Here is a 13,063-nt window from a genome sequence, read left to right on the forward strand (position 1 = left end):
GCCATGTCCTAATGTTTTCAACATAAAAGAGAAACATTGTGGGATACAAGTTCCACTCAACTTCAGCTCCCAGCTGGCAGACAGTGCTTGTGAACCTGATCATTTAGGATGTAATGTGTTCAAACAAACCAGAAATGACAACTACATCTCACCTTCCATCCAGGACAATGCCTTCTTAAAAATAATGGAGGAAGGACTAACAAAAGACACAGATAACAGTTGGACAGCTCCTTTACCATTTAAAAATCCACGCCGAAAGCTCCCTAACAACAGACCACAGGCCCTGAATCGCCTAATGTCTCTTCTTCGCACCTTTGAAAAGAAGAAAGAGATGAAGGAACATTTCATCACCTTCATGGACAAAATATTCCAAAACAAACATGCAGAGATCGCCCCTACACTAAAAGAGGATGAGGAATGTTGGTATCTGCCATTATTCGGTGTCTACCATCCCCGTAAACCCACGCAGATCAGGGTCGTCTTCGACAGCAGCGCCAAGTATGAAGGCGTATCCCTGAATGACGTTCTGTTAACAGGACCAGATTTTAATAACTCATTGCTTGGGGTCCTAATACGCTTCAGAAAAGAAGCCGTTGCCTTCACAGCAGACATCGAACAGATGTTTTACTGTTTCAACGTGCGAGAGCAAGACAGGAACTACTTACGCTTCTTGTGGTTCCGTGACAACGACATTTCCAAAGAAGTTGTGGAGTACAGAATGACGGTCCACGTCTTTGGGAACAGCCCATCGCCAGCAGTAGCCATATATGGCCTGCACCAGTCTGTCCAACGCGTTGAACCGGACTGCGATGCAGATGTGAAGCAGTTTGTCATGCGTGACTTCTACGTTGATGACGGACTCAAATCTCTACCTACTGTTGAAAAAGCCATATCTCTACTCCAAAGAACCCGAGACGCACTTGCAAACTCAAACTTAAGACTGCATAAAATAGCAGCAAACAGGAAGGAAGTACTAGAGGCATTCCCGACTCAAGATTGGATTATTGTAACGGTCTTTTTACGTGTCTTAACAAATCAGCTCTGGATCGCCTTCAGTCTGTACAGAATGCAGCGGCAAGACTTTTAACTGGTACAAACAAGAGGTCACACATTACTCCAGTTCTGGCTTCTCTTCATTGGTTGCCTGTAAATTTTAGGGTTCATTTTAAAATTTTAGTTGTAACTTTTAGAGCTCTTCATGGTGAAGCTCCCCAGTATATCTCTGACCTGTTGAAACCTCATGCTTCATCCCGAGCACTTAGGTCTTCAGGTCAGAGGCTACTGGTGGTCCCACGTACTAGATTTAAAACACGTGGGGATCGAGCTTTTCAGGCACTGGCACCTAGGCTGTGGAACTCTCTGCCGTTGTCTTTACGCTGTCTAGACTCTACTGACTCCTTTAAAAAGCAGCTGAAGACATTTTTATACAAACGGGCTTTTAATTAATTTAATTAATTTTTACTTGTATGTCTGATCTTACTGTAAAGCACTTTGTGATTTTTATCTGTGAAATGTGCTATATAAATAAATTTTACTTACTTACTTACTTACTAAGATCATGCCAAAAATCTAAAAAACCTGGACTTCGAAAGTGATTCGGTGCCCATGCAGCGTAGCCTAGGTCTCCTCTGGGACCTAAGTAAAGACCGCTTCACCTTTGAAGTATCTGATGAGTCAAAACCCTTTACCAGACGAGGTGTTCTATCAACAATAAACAGTCTCTATGATCCGCTGGGTTTTGTAGCACCAGTCACCATACAGGGGAAGTCGATTCTACGCGAACTTACAGCTGAAAATGGGGACTGGGATGCTCCACTCCCTCCCGAAATGGAAGAGTCTTGGACACAGTGGAAAGACTCACTCAAAGACTTGCCTAACATGACCATTCCCAGAGCATACACAGACATTTCCCCTTCAACAGCCGTGAAAAAAGAGTTGTGTGTTTTTTCAGACGCATCTACCAAAGCCATAGCTGCAGTGGCCTATTTAAAAGTGACACATGCAGAAGGACACAGTCAAGTAGGCTTTGTAATGGGTAAGGCTAAGCTAGCACCACGCCCAGATCAGACTATTCCAAGATTAGAGCTTAGTGCTGCCGTTTTAGCGGTTGAGCTCGCAGATCTTATCTCAGATGAACTTGACTGTAAACTAGATCACACTACTTTCTACACAGACAGTAAAGTAGTCCTAGGTTACATCTACAACGAGTCTAGAAGATTTTATGTCTATGTCAGTAATCGTGTGACTAGAATCCGCAGATCTTCTCAGCCATGCCAGTGGCACTATGTAGCTAGCAGTCAGAACCCTGCAGATCACGCCACTCGTTCTGTTCCTGCATTCCAGCTGCCGCTTAGTAACTGGCTCACCGGCCCTGACCTTTTACATCAGATTCAGAATTCTCCAAATGACTCCTATGACCTTGTAGAACCCAACATGGACGCAGATGTAAGACCTCAGGTAACCGCACTCAAAACAACAGCCTCAACTAAAGAACTGGGCTCAGACAGATTCACCAAGTTTTCTACCTGGAAATCCCTCACACGTGCTCTTTCTAGACTAATACATGTCATCCACAACTTCAAATCACCACCAGGCAAAGCCAATCACTGTAATGGCTGGCATTACTGTGAAACGGGACTTACTGTGGATGAGTTAAAGCAAGCTCAGAACCTTGTCATTCGAGCAGTACAGCAGGACGTGTATGCTGAAGAAATCAAGTGTGTGCAAAAACATGGAAAACTACCCAAAACCAGTCATCTCAAAACCTTAGACCCCTATCTGGACAAAGAAGGACTCCTTAGAGTAGGTGGTCGCATCAGAGACTCAAACATTAGCCAAGGTGAGAAAAACCCTCTCATAGTTCCTGGCCACCACCATGTTGCAGCGCTTCTCATAAAGCACTACCACGAGCAGACCCAGCATCAAGGTCGCCTTTTCACAGAAGGAGCCGTTCGCTCCGCAGGATGGTGGATAGTGGGCGGTAAAAGAAAAGTGAGCACAATCATCTATCATTGTGTTACCTGCAAAAGACTTCGTGCTCCTTTGAGCACACAGAAAATGTCAAACCTCCCTCCAGACCGTCTCACAACGGATCCCCCGTTCACGAATGTGGGCTTAGATGTGTTTGGTCCGTGGTTTGTGTCTTCACGACGTACAAGAGGAAGCGTCAACCAGAATAAAAGAGGTGGCTGCTATCATAAACTGTAGACCCCTCGTCTCGGTTTCATCAGACCCAAGTGACCCCTTTATCTTGACTCCAGCTGTTCTCCTGACTCAAACGGTAGCACCCCTTCAGGCTCCAGCTGAAAAATTCACAGCATCAGACCTCTACAAACATCAGTGGCGCCAGGTTCAGCACCTGTCGAACATCTTCTGGGACAAATGGAGGAAAGAGTTTCTCCCTACCCTACAGCCACGCCGCAAATGGCAGTCTAGCCAGCCTAACGTGAGCTTAGGAAATGTTGTGGTACTCAAAGACAGTCGAGTGCCAAGAAATGAGTGGCCTCTTGGTCTCATAACTAAGGTGTTCCCAAGTAAAGATGGTAAAATACGTACCATGGAAATTAAGGTAGTTAAATCAGATGGTACAAAGGTGTTGACCAGACCTATCTCAGAGATCGTACCCTTGGTGCCTTCTTAACGTGTTGTTTTCTTCAACGTTTAATCGTGGCGTTTATTCACGCCAGGCGGGGAGTGTTCTGTATCACTAAAATATTATTCCCAGTACGTTGTTAGTTATGTTTTTAGCGCCCTCTGTGGTCGTTTCAAGTAATGCACCGTAGAAATGGTTTGTTTTGAAACAACTTTATTGAACAGGAAGTCAGCTCAAGGAAAGGAAGCGAGCGAAAGAAAGAGAGACATATCGGCACACGGCTTATGGTGTCCTGTCGGAAAATTTACTGTCTACATCTTTGGTTTACGGTTGTATCGCCGGTATGTACTTAGTTAAATTACAACTTGTTTTTGTACATTATGTTGCCGCTAGCGCAGTATTTGACCGTAAAGCTAATCTCGGTGCTAAGCTAGCTATCCGCGATGTCGGAGGTCGTCTGAGATGGCCTCAGTAGTTGTTTAAAAGTTTATATAATTAGACGTATGCTGTGTATTAGTACTGCGGTGTATAAATGTATGTTATGCTACGCTTATGTATGTCTTGACTGTATTTTTTGTCTTGTTTTTAGTTTTACCCTTTTGAATGTCAGTAAACCTGTTGACAACGCCCATCGGTCTTCAGAGTGGTGATATGAGAAAGGTGTTCACGCCCTTGCATCAGACATGCACCCGTAACGGCACAAATGCATTATGCTGGGCTGGTATTGGGCAGGCTGAGGTGTTCATGGGCACTCAAACTGTGACGTGAAAAGATGATAAATAAATGACTGCATGACACAGCTGGGAAGAAGACGCTATGATTTTTTTATTGGTGAAGCTGGACAAAAGTATACAAAGGAATGGGAAAAAATCATAAAACAAATCAAAACATTTTCACCTCACCATCGTAACATCATACTGGTCTATATTCACTGACACTCAGTCACATAGGCAGTATAGGAGAATGGAATAGATGAAAAACACATTTTCATTATTTAAAAAACGATAAGATGATTTGAGATTAGCTTGAAATCATTAATGATTTCCCTATTTCTACAATAGGGATTAGGCCTTTTCAACACATGATGACCTCAGTGAAAAGTTTGCTTAGCTGGTCTGTGGAGATGACTGGTGACTCTTTCTCCAGTGGGCCTGAAATTAGTGCAAGTCTTTGTGTTAGAACAACATATTATAGTCATCTCACTAAGTTTCTCCCTAAGTCAGGGGTGTCGAACTCCAGGCCTCGAGGGCCGGTGTCCTGCAGGTTTTAGATCTCACCCTGGGTCAACACACCTGAATCAAATGATTAGTTCATTACCAGGCATCTGGAGAACTTCGAGACATGTTGCGGAGGTAATTTAGCCATTTAAAACAGCTGTGTTGGATCAAGGACACATCTAAAACCTACAGGACTCTGGCCCTCAAGGCCAGGAGTTCGACACCTGTGCCCTAAGTTTTCTATTTGGCCACTAAGGGGCCACAGAAACAAGCTGTGATTTCTGGTCCTTGGGCTGCTACATGCTTCACTATGCTTGCAGGCTAGTAGCTGAATTAGCTTGTCTGCTGTGTGTTTTGGGAAGCCAGCATACTTTGGATTTATAGGAATCTTTCAAGGCTGCAAAACGATGCAGAAATACTACGCAGAGCTGAAAGATCCAAATTTGGTAATAATACTCTATGACCTCATCAGGACAAGAAACAGCTGGTTAGAGCAGGTTCATCATGTCACAGTAGTCTGTCAACATAAATGATCAAACCCACAACTATCAGTATATTTAGCTGTTGTTCAATCCTGGTTGGTGATCAGATGTGCACGCCATCATTTGATATAACACCAGTAAACAAAGAAAGTCTAAAATGTAGCCTTGAAATTTGATCTGAACAGTGAGTGAAATTATCCCAGGATGTTCTCCACATGTGAAGGTGGTTAGAGTGTGGCGTTTCCTACCTTCTTCTAATTGTCGTCTTCCTCTGAAGATGGGATGAAGGACGCAGGTCCTGAAGGTAGTGCTGGCTTGCGGAGGAAAGGATATGTGAGTTTTTCCCTCACACAGTGCTGGTAGGTTCGGTCACAGTCAAATCCAATTGGACAGCAGTGGTAGCCATCCAGACAACATTTGCCCTGCAAGAAACACTTTTAGTCTCTCAAAAGAATAATTATTATAGCTGCAAACTTGTTTCATGGCAGTGGAAGCTAAAAGGAATTTTATTACAATCATGTGTCTTATTGCACAAGAATATTTAGGCTGACTCACAGGAGAGTAGGGACAACAGAACCAGCCTCCTTGTGGGTGTCTGCAGCAAGTAGTGCCATCAGGACAGTAGGTGTAACTGTCACAGTGGACCATTGATTTCTTTATTTGATCTGGGACGTGGCTCTCTTTAAGCTCCTGGAGTGGAGTTCCAGGCAGTTCAGGGGTGTTTGGTTGCTCCGCAGCCTCCTTCTTCACCATGGGTATGGTCAGCCACGGCTGGTCTAATTTCTCACAATTCATGGTAACCAGGTTACAGCGATATCCTGAAGGGCAGCAGTGGAGCAGGTCGGCGCAGCACATGGCCTGCAAAGTAAGACCAGCAGAACTTTTAACAACCAACAATCAAGTTACTGCACTGGTGGAAAGTTTCTGACTTTTATGTGCATGAGGACAGCAGCCAAAGCTGATTTTAGCCTTGCAGCAGGTGGCATTGTTTGGGGAAGTACTCACATCAGGACATGCGATAGAGCATGAAGCAAATCCCCACAGAAACACACCGAATGACAAACACAGAGTGATCGTCAACATCTGGAAGACAGTAGCAAAATGACTGTAGATTTTGTCTCTTTGGAGTATCAAGGTCAGACTTTGTAACTTTAATGTAACACTAACACAAAAGCATAATTCACCGTAGAAGAAGTAAACTTTTTTGTAACCTTTACCTTTAGATAGTGAAGAAATTCAACAGCTTCCTGTGATGCCTTTCACTATTTCCCTTCTGTGGTATCAAACACTGCTCTTTATATTAGAGGTCAGACACTCCCACTGCACAAAAATGAAAGTTTCACTTCACGTGACACCCCTGTGTCCTGTGACTGAGACACTGAAGTACTTATTCAACTTATTTATGCAAGTAAAAGTGAAAAAGTATACACTTGTAAATGTACTTAAAGTATAAAAGTAAAAAATAAATAATAAGAAGAAGAGTTTATTTTTAGACTTTCAAAACACTCAAAGACACCTCGCACTCAATTAAAATTGCTTGTAAAATAATAACAAAATAAAAGTAAGAAGTAGCCCTTCTGCAAGTTATCTTGTTCTAACTGCACTCTCACTTACAATATTAATTGTTTCACGTGTTAAAAAATGTGCCCATATTAGCAAAGTATAAGATGTTTCTCATCCGCTCTCTCCACACACACACACACACACATACATATATATATAAACAAAATATAGTTTTTGTTAGCTACTTTTAGTTACTTCCAGTTCTAGCGAACTATACTAACCCTCGCTCACGACCACGATACAAAACATTGTAACTTGTGCTTCAGTTCTCCTTTCATGAGGCTTCTCTTTGTGTTATAAGTTGTTGCATTTCATTAAATCCTGATCCACAGTTTCTGTTCAGGTGCTCGCAAACTACTGCCAACACATAACTGAGTACACACAGACCTATAGAGAGAAACGTGCCTCGAAAGTGTTACGAGACTGGTGCGGTATTTATGCACAATTTTTCAAGTTCAGCTTCACGAATCAGATAGTTTACTCCTTGAAAAAACGTACAAATGTCTAAAACAGGTAAAATCACTCTCACTTCCTCACTTTTTTTGTTTGTTTGTTTTGCTTTCAAAAGTCAGTGCACATCTGCAGATAGAGGGATCACCGTGGTTGTGCATCACTCTCAGTCGCCCTCTGGAGTGAGTGTATGCCAACTAATCTCTGTATATTTTAAATATAGATATAATCCATGTAATGTGGAATAAGACGTTGATGCTAATCTTACCATTCTCTGGTAATAGCAGGCTAACACTAATGTTAGCTAATGACTAATCCTGAATAATTCACTAAGTCGTAGCAGTTTATTTAAACCATATATTCCCTTACTAGGCTACTGTGTAATGCCTTTAGTTGTTAAATCTATGTTTTCTGTTGGAGAGGTGTCTTATTCTGTTTTTTTAAGATAAACGAAATGCCTACTTTAAAAACATACATTAAAAGGAGGAGGAAGAGGAAGCTCAGATGTCCCGGTTTTACACTGGGACATGAAGGCAGCCTACGTTTGTGGATCTGTGCAAAGCTGGCAGTCTGAAATTCTCAAAACCAGATGTGGCGATCCGTGCGCACATATTTAAGGTTTTGTAAGGCAGCCAGATGAATGTGAGACATTTACATGTACAGAAAGTTTTTGGAAGAGAAAATCCTCAGATTTCTGAAGCTAAACTCTAATTGCTTTGTAAATGTGTGTGCACTGGATTTGGACCATCTATTTTTTTGTGCAATTTTATGCAAATCATTTGGTTGGATTTTCATGCCTGGCTTCAATCGAGTGGGATTCAAATTACCCCATTTACCTTAAATATGATATTGTTTGGTGTGTTTCTGAAGGAAAAGAAAGCCAATTATGGTGTTAATGTTTTATTAATCTTGTGTAAGCAATATATACACAAATGTCATTATTTTAAGAGCAAACCAACCCTACTTCACTTAACTAAGTTTAACTTATATTAAAACTGTGTCTACAGCCAAGCACTGTTTTAATGTCTTTATATTTTAATCCAAGCTCATAATAAAAATCTATGACTCTCTCACACAAAAAAAATGCACACAAATCACTGCACACTGGAAATCTTAGTTTACACTTTGTAAGACCTTTCTCTCCATATAGACCCAGTCTTTACTGGTTATTGCCACACTTCTTCCTTTTGACATGTGTTTGAGTGTTGGCTGTAAAATGGAGCCTGTCTTTGTTTCACTTCCCTTTTTTTTTTTTTTACCATAACTTTACCATTCCTCCTCCAACACTATTGTGTTACTGTCTTTCCTCATCTAACGGTGTTGCACCATCAGCTTCTTCTTGATTTCTCCATAATTCTAAATCTGCTGCCACCTGCAGAAACCCGGCTGTGGTGCCTGATTTGCAGCAAACTCAGCATGTCTGCTGCTATATCCAGTTGGTCAGATAGGAGACAAACAAAGTAAAAGAAAGAATAAAACACACAAAAATAAATACTTTTTTTAAAAAAAGCTTTCACCTTCCAGTCGTCCACTTCTTTATGTGGCAGTGTGACCTTGCAACCGGTCACACCAACACACCAACATTTTGCGGCATGAAAACTCACATTTCTATCATTTTTATTTGGAAATGTTCTCATGTTTTAAACTTTCAATACAAAAATTTGACTTGAAAACAGCAGAAAAGCCTTTGATTTTTCAGTTTATGAAAAGAATCCAGACATTAGACATTTTCAACATGACCGCAGTGGAAATAAATGGTTGCAGGAAATCTTGTGAAGCTAATTTGTGAAGTTAAATGGTGAGAAGAAAAAAAAACAGAAGTTAAATGGTGACTGTCCAGTGACGCAGAAGTATCAATTTAAACACAAAACAGCCAACAGATACTTAAAGTAATCTTACGTGGATATAACATCAATTACCCACTTGCTGTCTTCTTGTGAAGCTGATCGGCTTCTATCTCAGATGAGGCAGTGTGTCTAACAATTTTCAGCAAAATCTTGACAAATCTTGAAGTAAAATAGTTTAAAAAATTTTAAAAATTAAAAAAAGAAAAAAATATATATATATATTCAACATTATTTGTGCAGCCCCGAGAAATCTCAAGAGTAAGAATTTCTGCATTTCAAGGAGGAGGCCTCGCAGGTGTATCCATACTCACAGCAGTGCAGACCATCTGCACAACACTGGCCCTGAAATCAGTCAAAAGTGTTTGTGTTAGAACAAAACACCAACCTTATTCCAGCAAGAGGTGATGGCATTTCTGGGATTTATGTATAATCCTTACCAGTGGGTAGGGACAGCAGTTCCACTGGCCTGAGGATGCCTGGCAGCAAGACATCCCCCCCTGGCAGTAATGTAGGGAATCACAACGAATGACTTGAGCCTCAGGGGAGCCGACGTGTGTTAGAGCTGGTTCTGGTATCTGCAAAACGGGAAGGACAAGCTAACTATTAGCCTGTTCCTCTTATCCAAAAATGAGTCCATTCATCAATTCTCTTAAATGGGGGATAAAGTCTATCTGAGCTGTCACTCAATGTACACTTTGTATGTAGGGATGGGAATTGATACAAATTTATTATACATCGTAGCATATCAAAGACATTACATTTGCGAAAACTGACTGCATGCTGTGGGTCAAATGTTTGCAGGTGCTTGCAAAGTTGCTTCAGCAGCACGATGCAGTTGTTTCTGTCCTGTATGCACTTTGCACCTTACCATTGCAATCTTGTCCTTTTAAGCAATAAAAATCAAAGTAATATCCACGTCCAAGACTGTGCCACTGTTGTCCTCCTCTGACAAGAGGAACCGATAAACAGAGTGTGCAAGCAGACTAACAACTCCAAGGAACTGAACTTTTTCTGTGTGTATGTGAGCGTGTGTGTGATTTTATCTAAAAGTCCTTAAAAAAACTGGTTTCTTTTTGTATTTAATTAATCAAGTTAAACCAGGATTTTTTTTTACTTTACTTGGCCATCTAAGGAGCAGCAGTATTTCTGAAACCCACGAGGAAAACTACACAGAGCTAAAGGATGCAAAGTTGCAAAAATCAGCAGCTGTCCAGGTATGCTCTCATCGTGGTGAGAAACAGCTGATGCACGTGCACTTCTTTTCTTGTCACATATAAAATGATTACAGCAGTCTTGCAATATAAGTGAGCAAACCCACAGCTGTCATCACATTCATGTGACTGGTGAACTCATGTGATCCTGCGTTATTGCTTTATTTATTAACTCCTTGATTCTTTGTGTAACATCGCTTCTTTTCAACAAAGTGAGGAGTTAAAGCGACAGGCAGCCTTTAAATGTTGTAAGCGCAGTGTGTCCTACCTCGTTCATGCTCTCTTTGTCCTCTGACATAGGGATGACAAAGGCAGGTACTGAAGGCAGCGCTGGCTTATAGAGGAAAGGGTATGTGAGTTTCTGTGCAGCGTCCTTCTTCACCATGGGAATGCTCAGCCACGGCTGGTCCAGTTTCTCACACAGCTGTGTCACCAGGTTACAGCGATACCCTGACGGACAGCAGTGGGCCATGTCTGCGCAGCACACTGCCTGCAGAGTGAATAAGACTTATTTCCAATCTGACTTCCAAAACCAACAACAAGCAAAACAATAAATAAAAAAACAAAACAAAGCAACAACACTAATGGAAAGTTATATTTGTGTGAATATAGACTTACTTTTGGATACTGACAGCAGCCATATCCATACTCAGTCTTGCAGCAGGTAGAGATGTCTGAGCAAGTACTCCCATCAGGACACGTGATAGAGCAAGAAGCAAATCCCCACACAAACACCCCGACTGACAACCACAGAGTGAACCTCGACATCTGGAGGGAAGAGCATCACAGTGACTTTTTCCTTTTCCCTTTAATTCTTTTCAACTGACATCAAGGTGATATTAAAAAGTAGATAAAGTGCATATTTCTTCGCAGCTTACAAGTCAGACTTTTTGATCATATGTACTCCTGTACCTACAGTTTCACGTTCGCTTCTTTGAAAACTTCTTGCTCTCAAATTAAACTTACAAAAGAGGATATTAAACCAATAAATTGCCCATAAAAGATTTTAAAATCAAATCTTTGAGTCACAAACCTTCAGATAGGGAAGAGATTCAACAGTTTCCTGTCATATATTTCGCACTTCCACTTCGCACTGAAACTTGCATGGCTTTTTATAGTGCAGGTAAGACCCGCCCACTGAGGAGCAGCTGAGAGCTTGACTTCACATCACAGCACTTCTGTCCTGTGACAGTCATATAGCAGTTTTTAAGGTTTCTGGAACTACTGTAGCTCACGCCCACAGATAAAGCTTCTATTTTTAAAGGGAAATGCATTGTTTACTGGGAAACTTAAAGATTAAACAAGGCTTTATGAGCACACATTAACCTTTCATACCTCGCACTGTTTTGATCACAAGACCTGCCTGTGAAGTCTCACTGAGACACAGTGCTGTCACTGTGATGAGTGGGTAAATGTTCTCAAACTTTTATTTGGCCTTTACGCTCACAGTTGGTGAAAGCTTTATTTTTTTTATTATTATTGAAATCACCTAAACTACGAAATGCCAGCACATCTTTGCTCAAAGGAAACCAATACCCCCACCCCCACCCCCACATTAATTCTCAGTTCCCACTTTTATACGTTAGGGAAATTACTGCATGCCAATCCATGGCTAAACGTGTTCTACTCTGCATTTTTCTATCCAGGTATGCTTTTACTGCACTGGCAGCGTATTTGGGATCATTGTCATGATAAAAAATGAAGCTGTTGCCAACCAGATGATTTCCAGATGGTATTTGCATGGTGGTCCAAACTCTGAAAGAACTTTGTTTTCATAATGCCATCAATTTTGACAATATATCTCAGCCACTTGCTAAAATGGCCCCAACCGTGACAGAGCCTCCAGCGATCACTCTCCTGCATTTATAGATGGCAATTTGAAGCTAAATTTTCAAAGTTCATAAGACCTGTTGCCACTGATTTTCTGTCCTGTTCTTGTGTAACTTGACATTCCCCAGCCTTTTCTCCTTGTTTTCCTTTACTTAGGAATGGCCTTTTAACAGCCACCGTCCCTCTGAGACCATTTCTGATGATCTACCTGCTGTTCACTGAAGCTGAAGGGCCCGATGCACCTCCTAGGTCTTTTCCCCCACTTTCTTAAGGATATGACTTTCAGATGGTGTTCATCTCCTGTGGAACCACTTTGTTGGTATAAAAAAAAGAATTTTATTTCTGTCAGTGTTATCTTTGCCATTTTTCATAGACTGAAGCCTAGATACAATTTAAAACTGGTTCTTTGCCAAGTTGTGTGTAGACACAAATAGGTTCATCCCTCAGGTTGTAAGGTGCTGTTTTTATGCTTGAATCATTCACAGGTCAGAGTTAAGTGGCTTAACAAACAAAAAAAAATCCTCTAAAAATGTCAGGTAGAAGCACTGGGCTGAAAGTGAGTGAAAGCCTTTCAGAAAGCCTGCAGAACTGTTGCTTGAGACCACTTGAAAAAATACGAGTCTGGCTCCTTAGAGACAAAATATGGAAAAATGAAGCTCATAACACTTTCCACAATGGTGTCACACTTTCGGCTCCTGTGGTTTCATCGGTGAGGCATCTCATTCATTTCGAGGTATGACAGATTCAAACACAAAGTCAGACTCATGGTTCAGTAACAGGCATTTAAAGTCTTAGTGAGGCTTACATATTTGTGTTTCTTTTTCCGGTTTCAGAAACAGAATGGAGAACTGGGTCCAGCAACCTGGAGACC

At 41.4% G+C, this 13,063-nt stretch overlaps 3 protein-coding genes across 3 annotated transcripts; 1 reads left to right on the plus strand and 2 right to left on the minus strand.

The window, feature by feature from the left end:
- The first annotated feature begins 1,984 nt into the window (after nucleotides 1-1,984).
- LOC146683287 (uncharacterized) lies at nucleotides 1,985-4,482 on the plus strand. Its single transcript, XM_085445917.1, has 2 exons — nucleotides 1,985-3,933; nucleotides 4,182-4,482. Exon 1 carries the CDS (start codon nucleotides 2,032-2,034, stop codon nucleotides 3,205-3,207), a length of 1,176 nt encoding a protein of 391 aa, XP_085302043.1. The 5' UTR covers nucleotides 1,985-2,031; the 3' UTR covers nucleotides 3,208-3,933; nucleotides 4,182-4,482.
- On the minus strand, nucleotides 4,394-6,661 carry LOC146683288 (progranulin-like). Its single transcript, XM_085445923.1, has 5 exons — nucleotides 6,509-6,661; nucleotides 6,297-6,374; nucleotides 5,847-6,149; nucleotides 5,540-5,713; nucleotides 4,394-4,743 (listed from the first exon to the last, which is right to left on the minus strand). The coding sequence occupies exons 2-4, from the start codon at nucleotides 6,372-6,374 to the stop codon at nucleotides 5,546-5,548; spliced, it is 549 nt and encodes a 182-aa protein (XP_085302049.1). The 5' UTR covers nucleotides 6,509-6,661; the 3' UTR covers nucleotides 4,394-4,743; nucleotides 5,540-5,545.
- A 2,243-nt stretch (nucleotides 6,662-8,904) lies between these two features.
- On the minus strand, nucleotides 8,905-13,030 carry LOC146683289 (progranulin-like). Its single transcript, XM_085445922.1, has 5 exons — nucleotides 11,396-13,030; nucleotides 10,981-11,130; nucleotides 10,631-10,852; nucleotides 9,589-9,726; nucleotides 8,905-9,493 (listed from the first exon to the last, which is right to left on the minus strand). Exons 2-5 carry the CDS (start codon nucleotides 11,128-11,130, stop codon nucleotides 9,404-9,406), a joined length of 600 nt encoding a protein of 199 aa, XP_085302048.1. The 5' UTR covers nucleotides 11,396-13,030; the 3' UTR covers nucleotides 8,905-9,403.
- Nucleotides 13,031-13,063: the final 33 nt, after the last annotated feature.

The sequence above is a fragment of the Copadichromis virginalis genome, linkage group LG22 (genome assembly GCF_057382275.1).
Source record: "Copadichromis virginalis isolate Kocher_CV1m ecotype Utaka linkage group LG22, C_Virginalis_male_GT1.1, whole genome shotgun sequence".
Classification (NCBI taxonomy): domain Eukaryota; kingdom Metazoa; phylum Chordata; class Actinopteri; order Cichliformes; family Cichlidae; genus Copadichromis; species Copadichromis virginalis.